The sequence below is a fragment of the Varanus komodoensis genome, unplaced genomic scaffold (assembly GCF_004798865.1).
Source record: "Varanus komodoensis strain SLA01 unplaced genomic scaffold, ASM479886v1 scaffold18_3, whole genome shotgun sequence".
Classification (NCBI taxonomy): Eukaryota; Metazoa; Chordata; class Lepidosauria; order Squamata; family Varanidae; genus Varanus; species Varanus komodoensis.
In genome coordinates this window covers 9,732,031-9,759,889 of record NW_025335549.1, presented here as the reverse complement: position 1 = coordinate 9,759,889, position 27,859 = coordinate 9,732,031, and the positions used below count along the sequence as shown (strand labels likewise).

Here is a 27,859-nt window from a genome sequence, read left to right as displayed (position 1 = left end):
CAAGGCTGTTTTCTTCGAAATTTCAAAAAGTTTATTTCTTTTTCAATAAATTAAGGGGGAAAAAGAAAGGAGGAGGAGGAGAATGTGAACTGGACAATTCCAAGGAAGGCAGCACACTTTAAAAAATAAAAATACATTTCTTGTGACTATTTAAATGTTCCTTCTGTTCCCACCCCAACAGCAGCATTAAAGAACTACTATGTCTTGGCTCATCAGATTCCCTGTGCAGGATGGACAATTTTATTTATTTTATTTATTAAAACATTTTTATGCCGCCCCATTCGCCAGATCCTCGGGGCGGCTTACAACAATGAATCCCACCTGTCAAAAATCAAGCCTGCGGACACTTGTCATTCCTTCAGGTCAGAGTAATGGGTGACAGAAAAGCAGGTGTGTACGTAAGCAGGCAGTGATCAGTCCCTGATTTTTCAAGAGTGGCACAGACAGGCTTGGGATGGGAGACAATGTCTGGGTTTATTAGTGGGCAATCTTTATTCTTTGCTGAGAGAGGGAGGTGCAACGCACCAATTGGCTCATATGAAGCTTTGAGAAGAAGGAAGGAGGCTCATTGCTTCAGTGCTGGACACTGAAATAATTGGGTAGGCGGGCAAGCAAATGATTAGCATTTCCTCCTCCCCTTTCTTTTTGCTCCAGAAGAATACAGACCGGTGACGAGGCAGTTCAGGTTAAGCGATTCAGCCATCAACTCTCTCTCTCACACACAAGCACACGAATACACACACACACTCAACACAAGATACATTTATTCCCCTCTAGATCCATTAATCGAAGTCACGTCTACACGTGTGTCGGGGGGTACAGCAGAGGGCAGCTCTAAGGGTTGGAGTGCACAAGCCCAGTTGTTGCTTAGCGGGCAAAATTAAGGATTTCCCCCATGCTCCAAGAGATAACTCTTTACGAAAAATAAAAGAAAAAGACCCACAAATCTGTTTAGGTTTTCTGGGGGGTGGGGAGAGAGCTGCATGGGAGTTTGTGTGTGTCCCTCAAAGGCACCCCACTAGGAGACCTTGATTTTGCCCTTCTCTGGGGCAGCTTCTGAAAGGAGTGGTTGCTCTTCTCCATTCACGGACAGGGTCCTCTTCTCCAGCAGCTGTTCCTCAGGCTGACGGGCAATCAGTAGGCGACAGGTAAGCAGGATCCCAAAGACTAGGGCATGGGCATAGCGTTTGAGGGGGTCCCCCACCAGCTGGTGGAAGAAGAGCACAGCCAGGACAAGCAGCAGCAGCACGAAGTTGGCTACGTCCTTGGGGCGCCCGGGGACCAGTGTCATGACAATGCCGCAGGCCACCTCTAGGGCTCCAATGCTCTTGCGGAGAATGATGGAGCTGACGCCCATCTTCCTGAGCATGGGCAGTGCGCGGACATAGCTTTTGTAGGCCCGTTTCTGCAATCAAAACAGCAAGAGTGCGGCATTCAGTAACAGTTGACCGTGGACGTACGGCTTATTTCTGGGGGGACCCTTGTCTCACTCGCAGGCTCCTAGTACAGTCCTGCTTCAATCTGAAAGAAAGCTGTGCTTGAAATATCAATCAAGTCCATAAGGACCAACCAATATTTCCCCCTACGAGGTTAGAAATTCAGGAAATTCACCCTCATCTTGGGGCAGGACCTTTCCCCAAGCTTTGTTGCCACATAGTATTGAACTCTATTCTCAAACCACAGAAAGGCTTCATTAGACCTAGGAACTCCTGAGATGGGCTTTGAATATTTAGGGTAAGGACAGCAGCTGCAAACCTCCAGTGGACATTTCCCAATGGTGGAGAATCCCCATGAACACTAAAAGAAAAAAAAGTAATGGAAAACTTTTCTGTAGTGCTTAGTAATGCTAAAATGATCCAATTTAGCCTGCCTACAAAATAAATTTGAGTATTCCAACATTCCATAGCAGCTTCAGAGCTAAAGATAGATAAACAAATGAAATTTGAGTCTTTTAATATTCTGGAGTTCTAAAAATGCTCCTTTTCCCTGAAATTTTCCCCTGCACCCCAGTTTAGGGGAAACATACATACAAAGTCTGCAGATTATGATGATGCACTGAGGATCCTCAACAGCAAAGAATGAAAGACAGTAATAATAATACCCAATTAATTAAAACCAATATAAAACAGACAGTACATATACCCCAAAAAACCACAATAAAATCAACAAGCATCCTTCACCTAAAACTGCACACTAAATCCCTGCTGAAATAAGAATGCCTGACAAAAGTGATTCAGGTGAAAGTAATGGAAACTAATTAATCTCAAGCAGAAGAGTATTCCAGATCTGTGGCACCACCACAGAAAAGGCCCTGTTTCTTGGGCTTATCCAAGGACTGCATTGCATGACATGGAGAACAGGCACTTCAGTGCAGCTTCCAGTGTCCAGACAAACTTATCCAGGCATCTTAAGACAGAGTTGGGAAACCATTGGCCTGTTGATGTTTTGGCATACAATTCCCATCAGATTTAGCCAGTATTGCCCAGTGATGAGCTATCCTAGGGATTGCAGGCCAAAAACTTCTGCAGAGCCACACATTGCCCACCCCATCTTCAGATAACATGGTCTTAAAACGCTTTTATTAGTTTAAAAGAGCTTTAACCAGCCATTCAGGCACACTGTATACTTATTTGGGAGTAAGCCCCATAGTTCTCACCAAGATCTACTTCTAAGTAAACATAAAGAAAACTTGCTTGTATTGTTAGGCTTATTGGAATGTTTTTCCAGTTTTGGCAATACCTAACAAAGCAGCACATATAGTTCATAAGCCAAGTCCAAGCAATATTATTTATCACAATTAGCTTCCATTCTCTCTCTAGACCTGCCAGGAAATATATACCCAGAGGGCTGCTGCTACCACCAGAAAAAAGGAGGTATGATTAGGTATAATGAAAATGGATTTATTTGTAAGTATTGGCATTTCTTTTGTAGTTCCCCCACTGCTAACCATGTGGTCCCTGTGGGTGCCTCTAGTTTGGGTAGCCTGTGACTTTCACCTGGGAACATCTGGAAAAAAAGAAGCTCTCTGGGCACAGAGTTAAGGTGCAGGGTCATGCAGGCAAAAACTTACCTTTTGCTAATGGCCTTACTTGTAAATTCCAAATTTAAATTAGGAGTTTATAAGTAAGCTCTCCAATCACAAGGAGTCCCAGTGCTGAAGCATCAGCACACAAACAAGTTAAGCAACTATGTGAGTTTGGCAACTGGGTGGGGAAGTCAGGCAAATGACTCTTTCTTTCCTTCTCATAATACTTTAGCTGAAAACTATACATTAGCAGCTGTAAGTAAATCCTTCACCTTCTCCTACTAAACCAATTCGTTTTCCAGGTATGTAAAACGAGTACTATTGATTCAATCACCACCAAAACAACTCAGTAGTCAGCCTGCAGGGGTGTGGGGGCTATCTAGGAGATTGTATTGGGTACCACATGTATGCCTATCTGCCAAACACAGAGAAGTTCTGGGTGTAATAAGCTCCTGGCTCTCAGGGGACAAGTTCATTCCTTCAAAGCTAAGGTTGCTGGCCTGGAGAAGCTCAGAGATGCAGAGAAGTCTTTGGGGAAGACACAGGAGGGTCTTAGCTCCTGGGAGACAGCTGCTCTGTTGTGAATGGAAGCTGGGAGAAAGCTGACAGGAGCTGGGAAGCATCCAGCTTTTAAATAGTCCCTAGGGTATGAAGAAGAAATGTTTCTGTTTGACCAGACGGAGGAGGGAAGGAAATAAATCACAAGCTTATGGTGAGACATGACAACCCGCTGTAAAGGACTAAGTGCCAAAGCAGAAACTGCATGCATCTGAAGAAGGGTACTGTGGTTAGGTGTTTCATTGCAAACACTGGTTTTAAAGCAGAAGTTAGATATGGTGGGCATTATGGGGACCTGGTAGAATGGAGAAAACCAGTGAGATACAGGCATCTCTGGTTATAAACTCTACAGGAAGAACAGGGAAGAGGCCACTGGAAGAGGGGTTGCCCTATACCTCAGACAGTGAATATCATCTGGCTAAAAGGCATGGAAAACTAAAAGGCATGGAGTCTTCCAGAGGAGCAGTGTAGGCGACTTCTGTGACTTCAGAAGTAATTTAATATGAGGAACATGCTATCATCCCTTAAGCCAGAACTATCCGATTGAATATACATTTAAGTAGAAGATTGCCAAAGAGGTCCAACACAGTCACATTTGACTTCAAAAGAGGAAACTCTTTAACATGAGGCAAATGGTAGAAAGAAAGTTGAAAGGGGGAGTTGAGAGGGTTAAACCCCTTCAAAATGCTTGGAGATTAATTGATACCACAATAATAGAATTTCAAATAGTATGCATAACAGCCTGAAGTCCTGGAGGTCACCTGCATCGTTGCTGAGCAGTGTCAGGGCAGCTCTTGCAAAGAAAGAAGTCTTCCTTTCCTCACCCAAATGAGGAGAAACATAGGGAGTGCAAGCTTGCCTGAGGGAGATGCAAGCAAACAAGGAGAGATATAAAAAGCTTTTTGAGGAGCATATTTGTAACAACAAAAAGGCCAACAATAGAAAGTTTTTAAAATAGATCAGAGGAAAGAAACCAGCCAGAGAGGCAGTAGGACCATTGGACAATAATGGAGCTAAAGGACTACTCAAGGAGGCTAAGGAGATTCTTGGGAACCAGAATGAATCATTTGCATCAGTTTTCATAGCGTAGGATTCAGGACAGATATCTATGTATAAACTGACGTTTCAAGGAAGGGAGACTGAGGAACTGAGACAAATAGCAGTGGCAAAACTGAAAAACTCAACTGTCACAGGTATCCATTCTAGAGTTCTTAAAGAACTTAAATAAGAAATTGCTGATCTTTTAACAAAAATATGTAATACTAAGATTAGCCTGCACTAGATGATTGGAGAATGGTCAACACAATTTTTTTTAAAGGAATGTGAGGGGATCTAGGAAATTACGGGCTGGTTATCTTAACCAGGCAAAATGATTGAAAACATTATTATAGAAAAAATTAATAAGTACTGTATTTTTCCCTCTATAAGACGCACTCCCCCCCACCTCAAAAGTAAGGGGAAATGTCTGTGCATCTTATAGAGCGAATGTGTGTGTGCCCGAGGTGCGGGACGCTGCCAGCCGCCTGCATCACGTGGCACCACCTGGCTGGCACGCGCTTGGCACGGCCTGCTCTGCCCCCCCCCTCCGCGCAGGTGAGAGCTGTGCCGCTCAGGGGGAGGTGTGTGGAGGAGGAGGAGCCGCGGCCTTTAACCCGCTGGCCACACGGAGAGACGGACTGCTCACCCCCACCGCCCGGGAAGACCTGCCTCTGCCGCGCTGCCCGGAAGACCACTGCTGGCACGCTGCCGGCCCCACGTGGCACCACCTGGCCGGCACGCGCTCGGTGCACCCTGCTCCGCCTCCCTCCTCCGGTGCAGGTGAGAGCTGTTAATCACAGGTTGGTGTGTGTTTTCAAATGGCACCCCATCTTTTAATGAAGCCCATGGGGAAGTGATGGGGAATGTACCTGTGATTATCAGGAAGCTTTCCATGGATCAGTTATCTGTTAGTTGATCAGACACATTTTTTTTAGGATCAGTGGATATTTGAACAGCGTTACCTTCGTGTGTGAAGTTTATTCTTCAAAGGCTACTTAGTCCGCTGTGCGTTTGATTTACTGTACAATATCTCATTTTTTGTCAGAAGTTTTTTTTGTATTATTTACTAGTAGGGCAGCGTGGACATTACTGGCTTTTTTAGATTTGTTATTGAATTGTCTGCAGCAGCTCTTGTATAACTGGTGTAGATTATGGATTCCTTCAATAATTCCACTACTGACTAAGAAAGTGATGTCAGTGATTGTGAGCAACAGAGCTTCATAAATTCTGGCTCTAGTGGTGATGAGTTCTATGGGTTCAATGAAAACTAGAAGAGTACTCGAACTTTAAAGTCTCTCTTTTGTTAATGACAGTGATGATGGTTCTTAATGCCACTGTTGACTGCTGTTCATTTTACAAGGTTGAAATACGGTATTACTGTATTCTGTTATAGTTTATTAAATAGTTTAGTAAACCATTTGATTCAGAATATTTTTTCTTGTTTTCCTCCTTTAAAAACTAGGTGCGTCTTATGGTCAGGTGCATCTTATAGAGCGAAAAATACGGTATACAAAAGGGCAAGTCCTGCTCAAAAGAATCAATATAGTTGCCATAATGTCCTGCCTCACTGACCTTTTTCGGAAGTGTCAGCAAACATAAGGGTAGGATGATCTCGCAGATGTAGCTTACCTGGACTTCCAAAAGACTTTTGACAAAGTCACTCAACAAAGACTCCTAAGCAAACTTAGCAGTCGTGGAATAAAAGGAGTGGTCCTCTTATGGATCAGTAACTGGTTAAAGAACAGAAAGGGTAGAAATGAATGTGAATTTTTCCCAGTGAAGTGTGCGTGTGTGTTTTTTTGGGGGGGATATGCGGTGGGATCCCACAGGGATCCATATTGGAACCAAAGCATTTCAACTTATTCATAAATGATATGAAATTAGGAACTAGTAGCAAAGTGGCCAAGTTTGCTAATGGCACCAAACTATTTAGGGTGGTTAAAGCCAACAGTGAGAGAACGGGCCTCAAAATGGCAAACGTGGGCCTAGGTTTACAAGTGAAAGTGATGCATGCTTGGGCAAAAAATTCTAATGGGAATTAGGTTCACAGCTGAACCTGTGGCGACCGAGAAAAAGATCTTTAGGTTGTGCTGGACAGCTCAGTGAAAATGTTAACCCAGGGTAGGGTTGCTGTGAGAAAGGCAAATTCAACATCAGATGTAATTAGAAATGAACTGCTAATAAAAACTGCCAGTACCATATTGCTGCTATATATATCTATGGAATCCTACATGCAGTTCTGGAAACAGCAGCTCAAAAGGGTTCCTGTACAATTTGGAAAAAGTCCAGAGAAGTGCAAGTACAACGAGGAACGGGCAGGGACAACTAGTCTGTGAGGAAAGAGTCCAACAACTGGGACTGATTAGCTTCGAGAAACAGTGAACAAGAGGAAACAAAATAGAGGGGTACGGAATTTCTGGTGTGCTGCAAGCGCGGAAGTAATGTACCAGAGTACTAGAACCCGTGCTGACTGGTAGGGAGGGTTAGGAGAAATAAAAGGCACTTCTTACAGTGCAGAATCCAACTGCGGAAGTCACTTCCACAGGATGAAGTGATGGTCCCCAATTTGGATGGCTTAAAAATGGGATTGGACAAATTCCTGGAGGAGAAGGCTGTAACTGCAGCTAGTTTGGATGGCTCTGTGCTTTGAATAGTATCAGAGGTAGTATGACTACGTACACCAGTTGCTGGGGAACATGGGTGAGAAGATGCTGTGGCACTCCTCTCATGCATGTGGGTTTCCTTTGGGCAGCTGGTTGGGCCCTGAGTGAACAGGGCATTGGACTAGATGGACCCTTGGGATAATCTAGCGCGGCCTTTCTCATGTTCTTACATGAATGAGTCATGTTGTAGACACCAAATATCCAATTGCTGGAACTCTCTCTAGTCAGGAAAACAATGAGCATTGTTCCAGGTGTGGACGTATATGTTTTTAATCCAGTTTGGAGGCTGGGAGAGGCATCATGATGAGCAGGTTAAGGGAAACCTGGCATATGTTGGAGGGATTTTGAATCGAGCTATGAACCCCCTTTTTAATTTAAACAATCACAGCAAAAATAGCTCACTAAAAGCAAAGGCACTACTGCTAGCATTACCATGGTCTTGCTCTATAAAAATAAATAAAGATAAAAATAAATAAAGAATGGGCCAGAAAGGAGGGTCTGAAGAGCATCAGATTTTATGCTCAGCTTGTCATGCTTTAACACTGCTGCGATTTTCCTACACTCCTCACTTCCCAAAACGCTTCGTCAAGCCTCCAGGGAGACAGCTTGACACAACTGGAGCAACTAAGATTCATTCAGCTCATGTTCAGAGCTCCGACAAGGCAGAAATAGAACATGCTAGAAAGTTTTGCAGTTGTTTGTGCTTCCTGGGGCCCAAGAAACTCCAGTTACTTCATTAAGGGAATAAAATTATGAAGGGTGAGCAAAACATGCTGGAGGAGAAAGAATGTCTGAACAAGAGGGGCCGTGATGCTTCAGCTGCCTGCAACTCAACACAGATGGGGTTCAGTGGTGGATTTCTTATGGGCAGGAAAGAGGGGTAAGGGCTATTGGGAGTCAGATGCGGCTTCTCTTCTCTTAGCTGGAAATCTCAGGCCAGTGTGGCTCACATTTGCCATTTTCTAGAACCTTCTCTTGGGGAGAGATGGGGAACGAATTGCACTGCTCTCTGCCAGAGGTAGCACGAGACAATTTGATGCAAAATGACACCACCTCCCCCACCCCCCCAGATCATAAACCAGGCAAGTGACTCTTTGTGGCCATTTCAGCATGATGTGGGCCAACTCATCCTGTTTGGCTTGTGCGTGAGAAGGGGATCCACTCTGGATTGTTCTGAGGCAAAGAGATGCCCCCGGAGAGCTGGCTGCCCACCACCCACACGCTGGGACACCGCCAACCCCCCCCCCCCCTTGTGGAACCCAAATGAGAGGTGTTTATATTGCAATGGGTCGCTTCTCCTTAGAGCAGAGAGATCGATTTGTTGTACAGCACTGCCCCTGCTGTCTTTTCCCTCTTCGTGTTTTTCCTCCTGCTTCACTGTCTAAGATTTTTTTTTGTGTGCTCTAGAAGGAAACAGCCTTAGAAAGAAATGCCAAAATACCTAAACCACTGGCTAACAGTAAGGATGGATTTAGCAGCAGGAGCAGAGGGGAGGTCCAGGGGTTTTGTGTTCCCAGCCAGATAAGATGCCTCTGTTTTATTTTTATTTTTGGTGGCAGCTGCCCCCTTCCCAGCCCTGGGAGCATCTCCAGTGGCCGCTGTCTCCCGGTTTGGAGCCGACCCTGCTCACAGAGCACAACGCAGCAGTCCGCAAGATGTCTCCCACGCCGCTGCTCTACTCACCATCTCATTGTAAGCATCTTTGCTGAGCCTCGGGGTCAGCTTGATGGTCCCCATGAAGACAAAGAAGAGCCCCAGGGCCACCGAGAGGGCCACAATGGTTATAGTCCTGGGAGAGGCCATGGAGGTCACGCTGCGGTGGTCTGGCGCCCTGGCTGGGGAAGGAGATGGTCAGTCACCATTGAAGGAGATCGGCAGAGGGAAGGCTGCAGAGGCAGAGATGACAAAAGACAGAGGCATTCAGCTCTCCTGTTCAGCCACCTCTGGGTCCTAATGTCCCACTGCCAGGACGACAGTGAGACGGTAGTCTCTAAACCTATCGTCCAAAGCAATTTTCACAGGGCCGGAATGTCTGCTGTTCAAAATTCCTCTCAATTTTGTTTTTAAATCCGCCAGGCAGGTGAGACCTTTGGGTGCTTCAGCTATTTGGATCCTCAAGTAGAGTATAGAAATGAAGATGGGGTAGGTAGGACCACTGGCTGCCTCTGGGAACTTGGGGCTTTCTTCTCTCAAGTGCAAGTAAATGACCTGTGCTCACCCTGCCACCCTCCCTGGTCTCCGCTTTCAGAGAGGAAGCTTCTCTGATCCATGGAGGGGAGCAGGGACTTCTAGTTGTGGCACCCCCTGCTCAAGATAACTGAAATCAAGTGACCTTCTAGTGTGAATTGCTTCTATTGGCAACTTGAGAGACATCCGTTTGCTCAGGTGCTTCTCTGACCTCTAGCATTGATAGCCACGCCTGGGTATTTTAATGAGATTCTGTTATCTTCATTTTGTTGTTTTAATGATGGGTTTACTGTATTTTATCACAATTTTAAGTTGTAAACCACTTTGAGATTTTTTAAAAGGAAAAGCAGTATAGAAATGATATGAATACATAAAATGTATCCACCAGCCACTGTGCTCTTCTCATCCACCCAAATTTCCCATCTGTACTCATATGGATTGTATACAGCTTGGGGTAAGCAAAATGTCTCCTTCTTTAAATGGGTGCAGTAACCAAGAGCATGGACAGCACTCCACCCCGAGTCCCAGAAGTCTGCAGGACAGATTATGCACCCAAGGCAATTTGTGTAATTCTCCTCCTCTCTGTTATGTCTCCACAAGAACCCAGTGAAGTAGGTCAGGCTGAGAATCAGCGATTGCCATGAAGTCACCTGGTAAACTTCGTGGCTGAGTGGGGACTAGACGCTGGCTCCCCCCAGTTCTAATCCAGCCCTCTAACCATCGCACCATATTGCCTCTACACCACACAACATGAAATAATTTACAGTGTACTCTTCAAAGTCAAGAGCGAGCCTGCCAAGGGCCTCCTTGCAAGCTGAAAGATAAACACGCATGCAGCAAGGATGCCCTTCCTCTGCGTTTCAGATGTGTTACCGTGTGCTTCACAATACACATATTTATCCAAATGATACACATTGGGATGTTCAGCTTATTGTGGTGTGTTGTGGCAGGAATACAGGCAACTATGGGCAAAGAGTAAGGAAATAATGAGATAAGGTCTAAGGAATACAAATTTGCATGGTTATTGTGTGTGTGTGTGTGTCTCCTGCAAGAAACTCGAAGCAGCAAGAACAAAACTCGAGGTAAGCCTCTTCCTATATCATGCTCCAAAAGACCCTGTGAGGTAGGCTAGACTGAGAGTCAGCGCCTGGTCCAAAGTCATCCAGGGTGCTGTAAAGGTGAGTAAGAACTGGAACTGGGGTCCCCCCAGCTCCACACGAAGTCACACTGGCTCTCCGGAAGCAAGCTCTTACCTTACCTACAAGCAAACCCGCTCATTTCAAAGTGCAGAAGCAGAAGGGCAGTGAAGGAGATCCTTGAATGTGGAGGAGGCATGCTATTTCTGATGCTCATTTTACAAAGGCAGCCGTCAGCAAGGCACTGCTCCTCGTGCCATTTTAAGAGATGCTCCACCCAGATTTCCATGCTGTGTTACACACAGCTAGCCTATTGGTCTGCCTAGGCCACTTTAGCTTTCAGTAGCTCCAAGCCTCCCGGGCTTAATACAGGAGATCCTTTAACCGCCAAAGGATATTATTATATTTAACCGTATATAAATACTGCAAATAAATATATTGAAGATGCTGGGGCCAAACCTGGAAGCTTAAGCATCAAGAAAAAACCATCCAAGCCAGAGCAGTGCAGTGCCTTACCTAAAGGGAGCAAAACCCATTGCAAGAATCTGGATAATTTCCAATCTATCAGCAAGGATTTCTGGCGGCAAGCTGTCTAATGACAACAACAAAGAAACATCTTTCCCACACCTAAAAGAGCACTGGTGGGAAACCAGGAGTGGGTGGCTGTGTGAAAGGACATGTGAAAATGGTTTTGATTGTGATCACAACTTCCTGGGCGGAGAATGTGCTCAAAGTCATCCAATTCCCCAATTCTTTGTGACATCCGCTGAGCAGCTGCTGATGGGTCTCAACATGCTAAATTCTCTGAATGAAGGAATGCACAAGCCCACTGACCAATCTGATCTACACCCTCCGAAAACAAACAAACAAAAAACAGAAAACATGATTTGAAGGACTGGCAAGACAAGACCACATCTGAACTGAGCCACAATACCAGAGGAGGAGGAAAGCTTGACCAGGATAAACATTTGGAAACAAAAGTCCGTGGCTTTGCAGCAGAGCTCCTCACACTGTGGATTCCAGCTCAGTTCCCAGCATTTCAAAGTAGGACTGGGAAAGACAACCCTGGAGAGTTACTACCGGTCAGTGTCAGTAATACTGGGCTAAATGGATCCATGATCTGTCTCACTATGAGGCAGCCACCTGAAAGGTGCACTCTCAGTCTCAGTGCTGTTTCATGTTTTCTGCTGCTTCTCCTCTCTTCCCAGACCCTGAATGTAAGAACAGGCTATTTGGGCCAAGCACATTAGTTATACAAAAATGCTTTCTAGCTTTAATTCAAATGGAAAAAACACACGTGCTCCCTAGCAGCTTCTGGATGCTAGAGAGTCCAATACATCCCAAGGTCTCTCAGTTTTTGTCCCGTTTTATTTCAGAGTGCACATTGCTGTGAAAGGTGAGTTCTTGCTCTCAAAAGTGGTCCGAGCACCATTTTGCAAGGGCAAAACAAGATGCCAGGAAGAGCTGGAAGGCCACTCAGTGGGCAAAAAGCAAGACAACGTCACAGTGGGTTGTGTGAGGAAAGAGGTCTACAGGGACAGCCAAAATAGGAGCGAAGGGCTCCCCTGTAAGCTTCTTCTTGGGGTCTGATGGGCAGCAACACCTAGTAGAAAGCAGAGGAAAGGACTGTTTAGAAGATGCCTTATTTTAACTCGCTTCTCTTTTAAAGCACAGGCACAGAGCAAATGCACCTCCCGCAATGCATGCAAATTACTAATTGTTACATTCTCCCCGCTTATAGCAGTGCTGTTAAGAGACAATCACAAGCACAGTACAGGGGCATCAACCCTTCTTCATCTGAATTTAATTTCTCCGGGGCCACATTCCAGCGGTGGGGAGGACCACAGTTCAAAGCACAGGGAGACAGCACCACCATGTTTTAAGGTTGACACTGCCAATAACTAAGCTTGAGAGGGGCATTTCAACGCTTTTGGGAGGGGGAAAGCTGAACAAAAGCTGGGAAACTGCCAATAAATTGTTGGCAGGGAAAAAGAAGGGCATTCCAGGGGCATGAGTTTCTTGGTGGGCCAGACGGAGTCTCCCCAAGTGGACTGGATTTGGTCCAGAGGCCCGAGGCTCAGCATCCCAGTATAACCTATGGAATTTCTACTTATGTCCCAACCCTCGGCAGCCTTGAATGCCACCTGGGTGGCCTTGCCTTCCTCTCAGTGGGGGGGAGGGGGGGAGACCAATGCTCAGAGCCAAGCCACGCAGCTTAACATGCCAAGGGGCCCAAGTTCAGTCCCTAGAAAAGCAGGTGGTGGGAAAGATGCCTGCTCTGATATCTCGGTGAGCAGTTGCCACCCCAGAGTAAACCGGCAAAGAAGCTGGACTTGCTATCAGCCTGGACACACAGGGGAAGCTACAACAGCAGCAGCAGCAGAGGAAATCCAGGTGCATGGAAGGACAGGCAAAAAGGGACCGTAAAGGTGGACATGCCCTGGAAGACCAGGAGCAGGTACACACTCTGAGGTGTGGATAGAGATTCCCAGCTGCTTAAGTCTGCCTCCCTGGGGGAAAGCAAGCCTTTCCTTTCTCCCTTTACTGGCAAACTCCAGGTTGAACCAAATAAGCAATTTGTTAGCTTCATTTTGGAAAGCGAGGAAGACTTGTGGTTCAGACAGAGTTGTGCTTTAGAGATGAGCCAACATGGGGGCGGTTGGGGAAGCGGGCAACAGCCCTGCGCTCTTCACAGGCCGTTCATCCAGGAGATCCCTTCTGTGAGGTATACAGTCCAGCCTGTTACTGTCTATGGAGCATAAATTCCCCTATCTAGTTGAAGTCGGAATAGGCTTTAGGTGCCTGTAACTGGGAAAACCATCAATAAAATTCACGGAAGCGCCTTTGGGCTGCGGTCTGGCTGATGCAAGCAATGGGGCAAGGGGGGGTTTGACCTGTTAGCAAAGCCCAAGAAAACCAGTGGGACTTGCTTCTGCTTAAACATATTTCGGACTGCTCTATAAGGAACTCCTGGTAACCATGGCGGAGCCTTTACGCCTGCAGTCTCCCTGTCAACAATCTTTGTACAAACATTTTAAAAGCCCGAAGTACTTGTGTCAGGAGTTCTCTATGTAAGCATCTGTTAACAGAAATGGGAAAAAACCACATCTGAGCGCCTTACTCAAGGAAGTTCCTGAAGCTTTCTCCACCTGGCTTGCACGAAACATACACCAGTGTCCGGATGGCCTTGCAGTTGCGAATGGCTCTAACCACATGGTAATCTGGGAGAGCAGAAAAGAGAGCAGGAAAGAAAAAACCCTGAGGTGTTTCCAGAGAAGGCTTTCTTCATTACAACAAAGAGTACACTGCCCATTGTAAACATAAAGCCCAAGAGATGCTGAGGGATAACCAGTCTTTCTGGATCCACTGATGGTTAGACAATGTCTCTGGGAGTACTGAGAGTCACCATCGCTAAGATTTCCAAATTCACGAATGCTGCCTGATCACTCCTGCTCCAAGAAGGGATGGCTGAACAGCTGAAGGAGGGGGAACTTGTGGCCCTCCAGATTTGGGGGGCTACACCCCCACCCACCCCTTGCCACTGGCCAGCAGGCTAAGCTGGTGGAAGGTGCAGACCAAAATATGCCAGAGGAGATCAGTTCGCCACCCCTGCTTGAGTTTGACGAACAAACCTGCACCATACGCTTGCCCCTCTCCCCTTGCTTGCGTTTGACGCACCACCTCTCCTCTCCTCTCCTCTCCTCTCCTCACAGGCCAGATCACACATCACACTAAACAAGCCTTGGACCAAAGGCTTGCTATTTGCACCTATTTGCAGCAGGAGGAACTGGGCACACACACACGGCATGTGAACTGGGTCAACAGTCTTTGAACGGACAACGTACTGCTGGGTTTTGGCAGCAAGAAGATGCCAGAAGGAGATTTGTTCCCAAATCTGATTTGAGTTTTTCAAAGGAGGATTCTTTCGCACTGGGAGAAGGGAGCCACTCACACGAACGGTGCTTGGGAGGCAGCGTAGCTCACAGTGGCAGAGCAGGTGCTTTGCAGACCGGAAGTCAGGGCTTGGAATTTTGGGTGGCTGGGAAAGCTCCTTACCTGTCCACATCCAGACATGCTGGCTGGGGATGATAGGAACTGCAGTCCAATACATCCTGTGGTTGCCAGGTTAAGGAAGGCTGCTTTCAACTCTGCACTATGATGTCTCGGGTGCAATGCACATATTCTTCTTAGGAAAAGCTGCAGTCCAATAGTTCAGTCAAACGGACATAGATAAGAGCGGAAGACAACAGCAGCAGGCTGCACTCGCAGCTCCAGCCAGGCCATTCCAGCTGCTTGTCAGGCACCCAGGGGCGCAGCTGAGCTGGAGAGGAGCGAACGTCACCTGCAGACCCAGGTCAACCATGTTGTCCTGGCAAAGTGAGGGGGACTAGAGGGGGCCACTCTGGTCTCCTGCGGTCCACTGCATGCAAGTCTTCCTGGCCCACCATGACTCTGCGCACCTGCTGGAAATCGAGTCCCTGCAGCCGAGAGGGAGTTTTCTCTCTCAAGAACTGGGAAGCCACTGCAGCAACGTCTCATTTGCTGCAAAGAAGGAAGTGGCCAACCCGCGTGATAGCAGGACCCATTTCCTCCGCAGTTTTGCTTTGGATTTGCATCTGGCAAAGAAAGCGCTAACTCACGGAACCCAGCTCTGGAGGGGTTCACCACAGCAGCAAGAGGCTGCCCATCTGGCCATGCTGCCAGCAGGTGAGGCAGGATGACTTCCGCCTTCCCGGCGTGAAATTCAGCACTGGCAATCCCTGTGGAAAGAGAGCTGATCAGTCGACGGCACGGGCGACGAGGCACTCGGTTTGGCTGCCAGGGAGAGGGAGACGCAGCGCCGAGGGAAGCCCTCTCCCAGCTCCTCAAGTGCGAAGGAAGAGAGATCCCTCTTTCAGAGCTCTCCCTCAAAAGACGGCTCTCTGCAAGGGGACTGGGTTGCCCTAACTTCCAGCAGCACAGGCACGGATGGAACATTCGCTCGGCTAAACATGCATCCTTACATCCAACTCAGCCTGAGCCAGGGGGCCTTCCAGGGTCCCCTTAAAGCTTATGAAATTCAGGGCCAAACTAGCACCCTCATTTTCTAAGGCTTAGGCCCAGCACCTTAACCAATTGCATCGATCAGGACAAAGACTCTGAATTCAGTAGGCAATTTAGAAGCAAGCACACAGACAATTTGCTGTAAGAAGCAGTAAGCTCATCAGGAAAGGGGAATAAAAGACATGAAAGAACCAGAAAATGTTTGGAAACAATAGTTCACGGAGGGAAGCAAGTTCACCGAACCATTCTATATGTGCCTAGCACAGATCTTCAAGCAGGACAGGGCCCAAACAGAAATACGTGGGAGTCCAAAGAGAGAATTTTAGTGCAGAATATTGGGACAGACTAGATGACCTTGAGAGTGACCTCTGATCTGCTGATAGAAGAATTTAAGTCTTTTGTTAAAGAACTGTCTAAAGAGCTGCAGCTCCATTAAGTGAGCTCTGCTGTTTGACAGCAAAAGAGTGGGAGGTGAATTTCCAAAAAGGGACGAGGCTGTCACTTTTTAAGGAAACAACAGATGCTTCCAGTCTCAGAAATGCGGGGTGAGGAATAATTGAACTTCACACTCCTCCTCACCTATATTTGACTCTCTTCCACAGCATGTAAGGTGGGATTTGTCTAACATTAGTGGGATGGAAAGGTTTGACTAAATGGGGAAGGTGAGTCACCTGCCAGTTTTCTGGACAATGAGGTAAACCTCCTCATATTCTAGAATGTGTTGCCCCCACAAAAAAAGTCTCATTAGCTAAATTCTGCAACCAGCAACCCAAAAGCTATAACTGGAATGCATACAAATAAGGTCTGACCACCATGCACCATTCTAATGATTCAATTTAGCTGCTTTTGTATTTGGGGGGTTATTTCTTGCCATCCCTTTTTGGAACTTCTTTTCTTCTTTTTGGGCCTAAATGCAATGGAGCTGGTACAAAGGGAAGAGGAATAAAAGAGCTTTTTCTCTGGAGTGGCTGCCCATGAATCAATTGAGCTCAAAGATGGGGTGGGAAACCTCTTTCAGCCACTGCTAGCAGCTTCCAGAATGTAATTGCACAAAGGTACTCGGGATGGGTGGACAAAGAGAGGCAGGGCCAGAAATACCAGCCTTCTGAAGCTGAAAGTAACACGGTCTTAGGGGATACTTTTCAACTTGTACAATTGTGGGTAGGAGAAGGAATGTTCAAAAGCCAAGCAAGCACCAAAGGATTGATAATCTGGGAAAAGGAGGTGTGGCCATCTGGGAGAACCTGGGGGACCAGAGTGGGATCCCAAGCAGGCCAAATGTGGCCCCTGGGCATGAAGTTCAACACCCTGGTCTAAGGAACTTAGAGGCAGCAAGCATGACCGAAACTAATGTTGACTGCTCAGCAGCAGAATTGGGTAGATAATACTTTTTATTGGCACCTGATAGCAGAAGAGCTGTGGGGGTGTGGGGGGGTGCTGAGTAAGACCTGTCTCTCTACCAAAGTCAACCTATTTCAAAGGGACGCAACCTTTGAGGGCCTGGGGGCACATCTGGCAATTTGAGGGACTGTCACGGGCACCACCACAAAATGACTGCCATGGAACGTGCAGCTGGTCATAACAGACAATTAACAAGGTTGTACCATATACAAGGCTGAAGGGGAGTCTGAGCCATGAGACACCCAGCAACTCCTTGAAATCCACAGTTTTCACCACAACTTGTTCCTTCTCCCTTCTTCTCCTTGGCTGCCACCATCTTCATTTCCTAAGAATGTCTCTGAGCCCAAAGGTGCTTGGGAAATGAAGAGAGCAGCCTTGCTTTCCTTCAAAGGGATCCCAGTTGCCAGTAAGAAAACGTGTTAACCAAAAATAAACTGTGCCAGAACTTGGTCATTTAGTGAACACCACAAAAACCAGGGCACATCAGTGCCAACACATCCCATGGTGGCATGCCTGGTATATTTTTTTCCTCCCACATCAAAGCATCATCCATCCAAAAGACCATCTTGTTCAACAAAATGGCGCTCACACCATTGAATGCTGCATTCCGTCTGGCATCTTCTACCACCTGGTCCACCAGCTCAACACCAATGACTTTGGAGGCCTGGCCAGCCAGAGAAAGGCCGATTGCACCTCGCAGAGTGGGGAAACACAACTGGGATGAGGTCCAGAGCCAAGAGGAAGGACTATGGGAATCCTCAGAGAGATTGCTTTCTTAACAGCAGCTGTTCTGAACTCTGAGTCATTCCCATTCAGTTAATTTGCATTCAGCACAAAGCCCACGGATGTCGTACTGAACTCTTCTTTTCATATAGTTCAGATTTGCTAGAGCAACATCATTTGCACTAAGGGGGTGATACAGTCAGAGATTGCCCTAAGATACAAATAAACCAATCTTAATCCAATAAAAGGGCAGATACTTCAGATACTTCAAAGCAATAAAAAGCAGTGGCACAACAACTCCTGGCGATTTTAAATAGCAACGCCATGGAAACAAAGCTCTTTTTTTTGCTTGTTTAAAAATGAGCTTTGAAGAACCCACTGTGCCCCCTGCAGGGAATCCATTCCATAATCATTTCTTGTAAGCTGTCCCAAGATGTTTTAGAGGACGGGACAGAAAAGCTTTTAATAAACAAACAAACAAACAAACAAACAATCAATCTGGGTGCCATGATAGGGAAGGCTGCCTCTCTTGTTCCCACCAAGCTGCCCTCAGTGATGGGAGCATGAGAAGGACTTCAGCAGCTAAGCAACACGCCATAACGTTTTCTGGGGGCTCACTGCCCAGCCTTTGGAAACAAGCAGAATTCCATTTGTTGCCCAATCAAAAGCAAAATCCTGGCCTTTATGGAAATGCTCAAATACCTAAGGGAGGGTGAAAAATATTTTAATAAATGTTTAAATAAATAAATAAATAAAAAAAATGAACATCAAATATTGGTGAAAAGCATGAGTTGTTTCCACACTGCTGTAGGTTCAAATTCACTTGCCAAAGGCCGTACTGAAGCTTATCTCTTAAGGATATGCAAGTCAAAGGATAATAAATGAACACAGTCCTTGGTGTATATATGAATGCAGGCATATGTAGCTGGAATTTAATGGATATATTCTATAAATATCACAGAATCTTGGAGCGGGGTGATCTACAGGTTTCGTAATTTCAGTAATTACATACGGAACAAAACTTCCTGCAGAAGACAATCAAGCTGGGGAAAGTCAAAAGCAGGAGCGTTAAAAGAGGACAAATGATGAGATGGCTTGACCCCATAGTCATGGTAGGACATTTTGGAGGACTTGCATTCATGGGGTCACTCTAAGTCCAAGACACGTAACAGCAAACATATGGAGCCCATGGAGTCTGAACAACGCTCCATCTAGCTCAGCATTGTTGTCAGCCCAGACTGGCAGCAGTTTCCAGGGTCGCAGGCAGGGTGCCTTCCTATGTCCAACTGGAGATACTGAGGGCTGGACCTGCATGCAAGCTGGAGCTCTACTGGACTGAGCCATGTCCCCTCCCTACATCCCCTTCTTCTCCACTGTCTGACCAGCACGCACCGGTTCCACAGCAGATATCAAGGAGAACAGCTTTCCTGTCTGCTCCACTCAATTCCCCAATGGTCTGGTAGAGAACCTCTGCTCCAGCCGCATTGACTTGGAAAAAAGCGTCTGGAGAGATGCGAAATTTCAGGTTCAGTATCTCTTCAAAAATATGTGGTTCTCCAAAGAGCAGCTCGAAAGGGGACTGCTGATGGGAGGCACAAACCATGGTGCTAGAGGGAAGCCGAAGTGGGAGACCCATTAAGCCAGGGCTGCATTTTACTGATCAAGTATGGAATCGGCATCAAAGGTAAAATTCAGCAGCGTGAGGTTCTCAGCTTGCTTTGCCCCTTGTTTCATGCTGAGTGTTTTCAAGATTTCCTCCAAAACCATAAAAGCTAGAAACTTGCTGAGACACACACACACACACACACACACACACACACACACAGGGTGCACATGTGAGCAAGGAAGATCCTCAGTGTTGCATTCTGGCCTTAAATTTACTTCCAACTTCCCCTGCAAGCTTCAAAGGTCCTTGGAAGAGAGCATTAGCATGTTTAGATCGTGGATGCCAGTTCCTTGATTTCCATGGGTCTAACTTGGTTTCAATCGAAGTAAATGGGCTGAGGATCAAATTCTGGAGTTGCCACAGAGAGTACAACGCTTCTAAGCTCTGGGACATAAAGCAATACACAGTGTGGAGGTCATTTACCTTTCCTGGAAATAAAGGGAGGTCAGAGAACAGGCTGCTCCTGGGCCATGAGTGAAGAAGTCCTTCAGCAATTCTTTCTGAGCACAACATTCCTCCTGGGATAAACAAAGAAAATGGAGCGAATAAAGACTCTATCCATGGATACTGCTTATACCAAAACTTGTGACACTGCAGTTGCTGTGCTAGAGCTTCAAGCTCTTAGCAGCACTGATTTATGTTAGTTTTATTCCTCAGACTTCAGACGGAATGAAGTATCTGAGCAGGAACTCAAGAAAGGAGGCCTAAAGGAGGCAAGCTGCTTAGAAGGGGTTGCCCATTGGCAAGAGGAAAAGGACAGAGACAGGGGCCAACAAAGAGGACAGAAAATGGGCAAAGAGGAAGATGCCCATGGCCAAGAACCATGAAAGGCTAAGTTCTACATATAGATTCAAAATAACCAGCCACACATTTATTTTGAAGTTTGCAGCCAAAGCATTTAACCAGAAATAATGTTATTTGCCTAACAGCAATCATGGAATGATACTGGAATGGCTTCCAATGAATTAAGAGGCCTGGACAGAGATCTAGGCTTGCATTACAACCTTCATTGTTACAAATTTGCTACAGGCATGTATTTATAGGGGGCAGGTGAAAGAAGCAAAGGAAGAATGAAAAGCTAGGCAAAATGGCCAAAGCTATAGAGCAGGGAGAGGGCTGGTCACATTCTGGACACATGGCTTTGAACTGTTACATTGCGTTTGTCCATATTTTGAAAAACAGGATACAACGCCACCAAATGGAAATTAAACATGTAAAGAGCTGTGGAGCCTTCTGAGCTGAACAATAGGAAAGAAAATCTGCCAGGAAAATGCAAATATTGTGCAAACCTTAGTTGGTAGTGTCTTCCCATGGAAAACAAGGGCCAGTGGGGAGGAAATGCATTTGCTCACGCTTGCTTTCAGCCACAACAAGACCAAGCTGAGCGTGTATTCGGAGTGAGTGAATTGCCCCTGAGCAGGCAAGGAGGCCAATGCATCGCAGGTCCCTGCACGCCAGGAGTGCCAGACTTTCCAGTTCAGGGACCACGGGCAATGGTAGCAAGAGACTGTGTGTGCACACATGCACACACACACACACACGTGCATGCGCAGGGTTGAAGGCACGCATCCCAGCAATGCACACTGCCCAGGACTCTTTCTCCACTGCTAGCAGCTTCCAAGAGACGAGCAATCCATGTGAAGACCTTTGAGGTTACTCCGCTCAAAGGTCATGCACTTAGCTTGTTTGTGTGAGTGTGTGTGGGGTATTTCACAGCAGCAAGGGGGTCTGGACACCAGTGGGATGATGCGCTAAAAACCCTGGGAGGCTGCAAATCGGGCACCTCTCCTGCCCGCAGACTCACTCTTAGGACTTGGTTTCAGTCCCTCCACCACGCCAACCTTTCTCATCTGTTCCCAGCCTCCGGCTACTCACGGGGCTCAGATGCTGCGGGTGGGAGGCAATGATGGCCACGGTATCTCCTTTCCTGTTGCTTCGCACAACAACCTCCCGCCAGTGGCCCCCAGTGTGAAACAGGAGGCAGGAATCCGGCGGGGACTGACGGAGGAACTCCTCGTAGCGCTGCATTTGAGAACAGAGGTCAGATGAGCGACGTCACCGGAACACGGGCGTGAGACGCTCCTGTGGAGGCAGCCCCTCGCTTCACCGAGCTCAGTCCTGGCCAGACTGATCGGCAGCACTGTCCCACCAGGGTTTTGGGCAGGGGCCCTTCCCGGCCCCATGCTGAGACAGTGGGGAATGAACGTGCGACCTTCCATGTGCAAGGCAGGGGTGCTGCCACTGTGCCACAGCCCCTCCCTAGTCTTGGCTGAACCCAGCAAAGGATGCTCCTGGTTTCAGGACAGGGACAGAAAGGTGGTGTTCTGCCACAAATCAAACACCCCACTGGCCTTCCACCGACACGTCCCCCCCCCCCATCCTTACCTGGGCTACCTGGAAGTGGGCTTGAGGCATGTTCAACAAGTGGTTGGCCCGCACACAAACCATGTCCCTGCCTGTGGAAATGGGAAGGGAGGATAGGAAGAACCTCAGAAGAAGCTGAACAAAAGGAGATTACAGCAGGCAGAGTGACAGGACCAAACAAAGGCATTCGAAACAAAAACCTCAGACAGTCGGTGTGGATGGAGCATCAATATCACGGACCACAAGACGCAGTTTGGTGCTCTGCAGTTCCTTATTTAACTTATTTAAGTGCTCTTATTTTAGTAATCTCTGCAGAGAGGCTAATACTTTGTCCTTGTGAGTGTTCCAGAAGAAACTCTGAATGTTTTGCTTTGTTTTGAAGCAAAAGGGCAGAATCGCAACATTGTTTGTTAATGTGTGACCTGACACACTTGATCCATCTGATGGTTTCACAAAGTACCACTGTTTTTAGCAACTGGCATGCAATTAAACAAGTGCAATTGGTGGAAAGTCTCTGTGTCCCTCCAATCCCAATTTCTGGAACAGTTCCCCATCCAAAGGAGAGATGGAGCTGGTCTTTTGCTCTAAGCTACAACTAAAGGTAGAGAGTGGTAGCCTTGGGGGGGGGGGGTACCCACTTTGCATACAGAAAGGTCTGGTTTGATCTCTAGAATCCTTTAATAAAAAATTAAATAAACGATCAGGTAGCAGGTGACAGGAAAGACCTTCCCCTCTCTTGGCTGAAAAACAGGAGATACACTGCAAAGCACGGAAGACGTAGCAGGCTAGGTGGGAAAACACTCCTTCCGGGGCTAAGGCAAGAGCTGCATGGCATTGCACTAACCTCTGCCAGTTCCTACATATAACCCCACCATTTTGGGGTCTCCATCTGGTCCGTGGTTCACAGAGAATGTAGACTTGTTTCTGTAACCATTGATAACAGGCTGGAAAAGAGAACAAGCAGCAGTGAAACCAGGAAGCAAGGAAAGGCCGTGGGGAAAGTGTTCTGGGCAGCTGCAGGGACTGTACGGCGCTGGCTTCCAGGAAGATGCTCCAGGTGGCACTTTGCTGAGGGCCTCATCAGCCTGCAGCCAGTGTGGAATATCATCTGTCTCAGAATGGTTGCTGGAGCGCCATTCCACCCAGAGGCCTCCGGAGACTGAAGGCCAGCCTTGGCTGGCTCAGGGCACGTCTGTGGGGGTTCCACGGGGTGGCTGCAGCCCCGTGTCACAGGCCCAACAGGGCCAGTTCCTTTCCAAGTACTCACTGAAGGAATGACGGGCTGCAGCGGGCAGCACAGTCCGTCCTCTGCTTGCGTGAGATCTGCACCAAGCTCCTCAAGGAGAGACGCCAAAGCCTGCAAAACCACCTTCACTTTCTCATATTTCACCTGGCAGACACACAAGGAAAAGGACGGCAAAGTTATGTTAAGTGGAGACATGTGACATGCTGCGAAGGTGCACGCCAACCCTGCGAGGCAGGCCTGCGTGTGAGGTGTTTCAAGGGAAGCCTGTTGAGGCAGTCCCATGGTTGTCATGGCGGCCGTGAAGTCCTGAGCCACCCCCAGATACAGCAGCCTCCGTAAAGATCCCTCAGAACCATCATCCTGGGCGTCTTCGACACCAAGTCCAGAGCACCTCTGTCGGCTCAGGCAGTGCAGCGGGAGGTACACCAGCAGAATCCCTGACTGGTCTCGAGTGCCCACACAAGGTGCAAGCACTCAGGACCACATTCGAGCGGACAGGATGCCCGGATCATGTTCCTACAGACTGCGGCCACCCCTCTCCCTGGCCTGGAGTGGAGCACCCAGGGGGTCATCGCTGAGAGAGAGTGACCCATCCCAGCTCCCCCACCCAGGTCTCCATAACACAAGCCAGAGCAGCCCCTCATCCATGATCATGTCATGGAAGAGGCTGGTCTTGTTCTGGGCCGAGCTGGCATTCAGCAGCAGGAGCGCCAGACCCAAGCACTGGCTCCTACGGCTGCCAGGAAACCCCCACCTGGAGGAGAGGCCAGGAGAGGGGGTAACGGTGAGCTATTTGGCCCCTCTTCTCTCTGCTGGCTTGCTGGCCCCCACAGCCATACCTTCTCCTACCCATGATCAGGGTAAAGAGGGCACCCTCTTGCTCCCCAAAGTCAGCTGATACACAATTAAAAGCGATATTGTCAAAACACACACACACAGACCCAGTGGCTTTGCTTCTAAGCTAATCAACGGCAATCCTGGGACTGCCCTCCCTCCAACTAGCCTTTCCTAGCCTGGTGCCCCGCAGATGTTTCAAACTACAATTCCCCGCTTTTCTGAGCATGCTACCTGGGGCTGATGGTGACTGAAGTCCAGGACAACTGGAGGCCCCCGGGTTGGAGAAGCTGGGCCTGGCAGCTTTTCTGCATTTCGTAGGATGGTGACGGCCAATAGCTTTGTCCCTGGAAAGTGGGAATTGGGAGGTCTTAAGGTTGCTTTATTTTAAAGGGATACATGGCTAACGTTGTTTCTATATATATCGTAAGGCAGCAAACAATCAGCTTCTGCCACGCAGCATCCTCTTCTCTACAGGCAGCAATTTCTTTTGGCATCTTGCTATCCAAGTTCTTCTTAGTTGGCAATCCAGAGACTAAACCGAGCTTCTTCGGCAGGCAGACCCTGCAGGATTACGGGCCCTCCTTTCAGATGAATCGGAGCAAAGAGGTTCAGCTGAGCAGTGGTGGGAACTTTCTGTCTGTCTCCACTGGACAGACGGATCCCCGCTAGCTCAGGATGGGCTAAGAGGGATCACCTCAAATTCAATAAAGGCTTTGGCGGAGACACTCTGGTCCTCATTTTGTCCTGTTTAAGGGATGCTTTGAGAGAGACCGCTTTCTTAGGACCTGCTCTACAGAAGGCCCCTGCTTTGGTCGGTAGCATCAGCCAGTTTGGTTGTCTTGCCATAGACATATTTGCCTTGTAAGGGCTCTAGGCTGAGGAGGGACTTAATTTTCAAGAAGCAGGGTGGTTCTCTGGCCCATGAACTCTGTGCAAGCACATCTCACCTTCAGTTGCTCCTCGTAGGAGAGTCCACACAGGGGAGCAGCAGCAGCAGCAGACAACCTGGTGAACACAGTGCAGCCGAGTGAGAAAGACAGAGAACTCAGCTTGCTTCCCAGAAGTAAAAATTTTTTGCCTAGGCCTGGGTCCTCAAGGCCCTTTCAACCTGAGGAGCGAATTCCACTTTGGAAGCTGGATTGTTTGTGGTTGAGAAGCATTGCTTGGTAGCAGAGATGGGTTCAGACAATGCTATAACCCACAATAACTGATGGTTCAATGACAGCCCACACTCAACCCTTATTCAGCTCCTGAGGGTGGGTTACCATGTTGTACATTAGCATTGACTGAAGGCCCTCTTACCTCTCCTCCCAGGAAGAATCCAGACCACAGGAGCCGTCCTTTCGCCTCTGTTGCTTTTCTTTCCACCGAAACGTCTTCGGTTCATTCCTTCTATCTGTGAATTGTTTCCAGTCCTCAGGAACTGTTGCAAGAAGTGCCCCTCTCAGAGCTGTTGGCTGGCTAGCTTGCAAGCAGGACAGCAATCTCTGTCCACAGCTGACTGCCATTCCTTGGAGACAAGGGGCTGGAATCCTCCAGGTGATAAAAGTGCCTTTATGTCCCTCAGGTACATCACCTTGTTTGGACTCATAAGGATTCCACTTAAAACAAAAACATACAACGGGAATACAGATTTTTTTTTTAACCTTCTGGGAGCTGCCGACATGTCTGTTTTAAAGCAGCCTTTCACCCTAACTGTTGTTTTTAACTAACATATTAAGCTACATTGTTGTGATCACTTGAGGTCATGGAGAAAACAACATTTTGTTTGGTAAAACTTCTATGTGTGATCATCTAAAGGTTACATTTCCTCCCCATAAGGAACAAACAGGGAAATTGTTTATTACTATTAATGAATATGTCACATTTGATAGCTCTTTAGACTGTTCAACATATTTGGTGTATAGCAGATCATGAATCTTTGCTGCAGCCCTGTAAGGTAGAGCAATATGAGTAAACTCATTTTGAAGATGGTAAGTTAAGCAACAGTGCCCTATTTAAGGCCATTTAGCTACTTCCAAGCCACAAGAAAAAAGAAAATTTGAACTGAGAAATTTCTGGACTAGAATTCAGGTCCCTTACCAGGCTGCAAAAGTTCACCCATATTTGCTTGAGGAAACAGGCATCTGGTTAGGGAGACCAGATTCCAGCTTGATATCAGAACTTCCTCACCCTCAGAGCAGTATGACAGTGGAACCAATTGCCTAGGGAGGCTGTGAGCTCTCTCATGCTGCAGGCATTCAAGATGCAGCTGGACAATCCTTTCAGTGGGTTTAACTGAGATTTAACTCGGAGTTCCGCACTGGGCGGGGGGCTGGATCCTTCCAGCTCTATTGTTCTGCGAGTTTATGGCTCCCTGTGCACAGGGAAGGTCTCTGCTGCCCCAGCGTCCCCGAAGAAAAGGACGGACACAAGCTGAACGTCCAGCGACGCCCTGCTCGCACAGAGCAGTTAGGGACGGCCACAAGCAGACAAGAGCTGCACTTCTAAGCGGCAAACAGAAAGAAACTGAAAGCATTGCAATCCTTTGCCAGTTTAGACAGAAGAAAAGGCCGACCCATTCCCAGTATGTCCAGCCGACGTGTCTAAACCTGCACAGAATGGCTCCCTTGCTCATTCCGATGCATGTTTAGACGGCGTGTGTGTGTTGGGGGGGGGGCGGGGGGAGCCACACAACTCTCAGCCGGAACGTTGGGAGTTGTAGGACTTTTTCCCGTGCGAAAACGCACAGCACTGTGGCCAGCTTTCAAACACGTGTGCATGCGCACAGAGCCGCGCACTTCCCCCCCGGCGGCGGCATCCAGCGCCGCCCAGCGCCTTCCAAGAGCCCCGCAGGCTGGCGACACGGAGAGTCCCTGAAGGGCCGTGTGCGGCTCGCCACTATCCCGCGATGCGAAATATTTGGCGGACTGTTCGGAGCCACCTGCACGTCTCCACCGGTCGGTCACCCTCGGTTTTAGCTTCTCCCCGCGCCTCGGCGCCCTCGCCCGATTTCTGGAATGCGCCTTTGCGCGCGGAAGCCGGCGCTCCTCTGCGCTCCCACCTCGGGCACGGGTACCACTGTTGGGCACCGAAAGGCTCAGGGCTTGGGAGGAACCCAGTCCTAGCGGGCCTCCTGCTGACGGCGCCCCAAGCCTCCCGGAAGGGACCCTGGTGAGCCCGGGGTGCGTGGCGCCGGCGACCTTACCCACAGGGTACGTTTGGACCCAGGCAGGGTTAAAGAATACCTGGCGGCTCCGGAGGTTGTCCTCGGCCAGTTCGGCTTCTCCAGAGTATCAGGAGCTCGCCCGTCCTACTTCTCAGCCAGGATCAAACCCGGGACCGCCCTTTGCCGTGTGGTCTCCGCCTCCCTCCTTTTCTTAAAGAGGCACAAATCCTAACGTTGATACTTAAATAAGATCACAAAACACCCATTCCCGAGAAGGCTCATTGGTGAGGCTAAAATAATAATGATAATCCTAAGAAACTAGGCATAAGGTAGAGTCTGCGCTCCAAATCACTGCACTCAAAGATGACATCGGAAGGCAGCTTTTTCATTTGGCAGTGCTAAAAGAGAAGCAAACCAAACCTCCCTGCCTGTGGCTGTTCAGACCGGGTATCTGAAGCTCTGCAACCGACCCTTGGAGGCTTTTAAGAATTTAAAAGCTGTGCTGGATCAGATCAAAGGTCTAGCCAGCCTGCAGCAGGCAGCCCCATGGCCACAGAAAGGCCGGACGGGGCGTGCCGGCCTTGTGCTGATGCTCCAGAGCACTGGGATAGAGAGATGCAGGTCAGCACTCTGCCTTATAAGCCACCCTCCCCACGATGCACCTAGCAGAGCCTTGGATGAGGCACCCTGGGAGCACTGCAGGTCCTACCCTGCCACCAGCTCTTGTCGGGGGAGTAAGGACCCCTGGCAGACCTCATCCCAACCCATGAGTAGGCCTCTAGAGCCATGGTGCGAGTGCTTGGCACCTCCGCCGAGATCAACTC

The 27,859-nt window shown here is 48.1% G+C and overlaps 2 protein-coding genes across 4 annotated transcripts; both read right to left on the bottom strand.

The window, feature by feature from the left end:
* Positions 1-29: 29 nt before the first annotated feature.
* TMEM35A (transmembrane protein 35A) lies at positions 30-11,671 on the bottom strand. The gene is made up of 3 exons (XM_044427493.1): positions 11,124-11,671; positions 8,968-9,170; positions 30-1,405 (listed from the first exon to the last, which is right to left on the bottom strand). The coding sequence occupies exons 2-3, from the start codon at positions 9,085-9,087 to the stop codon at positions 1,019-1,021; spliced, it is 507 nt and encodes a 168-aa protein (XP_044283428.1). The 5' UTR covers positions 9,088-9,170; positions 11,124-11,671; the 3' UTR covers positions 30-1,018.
* A 2-nt stretch (positions 11,672-11,673) lies between these two features.
* On the bottom strand, positions 11,674-27,202 carry TRMT2B (tRNA methyltransferase 2 homolog B). Of its 3 annotated transcripts, XM_044427492.1 has the most exons (13): positions 27,115-27,202; positions 25,190-25,488; positions 24,835-24,892; positions 23,072-23,194; positions 22,649-22,748; positions 21,826-21,896; positions 21,316-21,462; positions 19,864-19,958; positions 19,167-19,381; positions 17,643-17,744; positions 15,248-15,367; positions 13,729-13,828; positions 11,674-12,210 (listed from the first exon to the last, which is right to left on the bottom strand). In XM_044427492.1, the coding sequence occupies exons 2-13, from the start codon at positions 25,393-25,395 to the stop codon at positions 12,084-12,086; spliced, it is 1,464 nt and encodes a 487-aa protein (XP_044283427.1). In that variant the 5' UTR covers positions 25,396-25,488; positions 27,115-27,202; the 3' UTR covers positions 11,674-12,083. The 3 variants fall into 3 exon arrangements, 2 of the variants coding, with proteins under 2 accessions (XP_044283427.1, XP_044283426.1); XM_044427491.1 differs by lacking the exons at positions 11,674-12,210; positions 13,729-13,828 and having other exon boundaries at positions 14,309-15,367; XR_006414464.1 differs by lacking the exons at positions 11,674-12,210; positions 13,729-13,828 and having other exon boundaries at positions 15,296-15,367; positions 17,255-17,744.
* Positions 27,203-27,859: the final 657 nt, after the last annotated feature.

Excerpts from the sequence above, each read along its gene's own strand:
- TRMT2B (XM_044427491.1), bottom strand. The coding sequence starts at position 25,395 with ATGGCAGTCAGCTGTGGACAGAGATTGCTGTCCTGCTTGCAAGCTAGC. Across the intron at positions 24,893-25,189 it reads GATTCTTCCTGGGAGGAGAG|GTTGTCTGCTGCTGCTGCTG; the intron begins GTAAGAGGGCCT and ends TGTGTTCACCAG. Across the intron at positions 15,368-17,642 it reads ACGGAATGCAGCATTCAATG|GGATTGCCAGTGCTGAATTT; the intron begins GTGTGAGCGCCA and ends CTCTTTCCACAG.
- TMEM35A (XM_044427493.1), bottom strand. The coding sequence starts at position 9,087 with ATGGCCTCTCCCAGGACTATAACCATTGTGGCCCTCTCGGTGGCCCTG. Across the intron at positions 1,406-8,967 it reads AAGATGCTTACAATGAGATG|AAACGGGCCTACAAAAGCTA; the intron begins GTGAGTAGAGCA and ends TTTTGATTGCAG.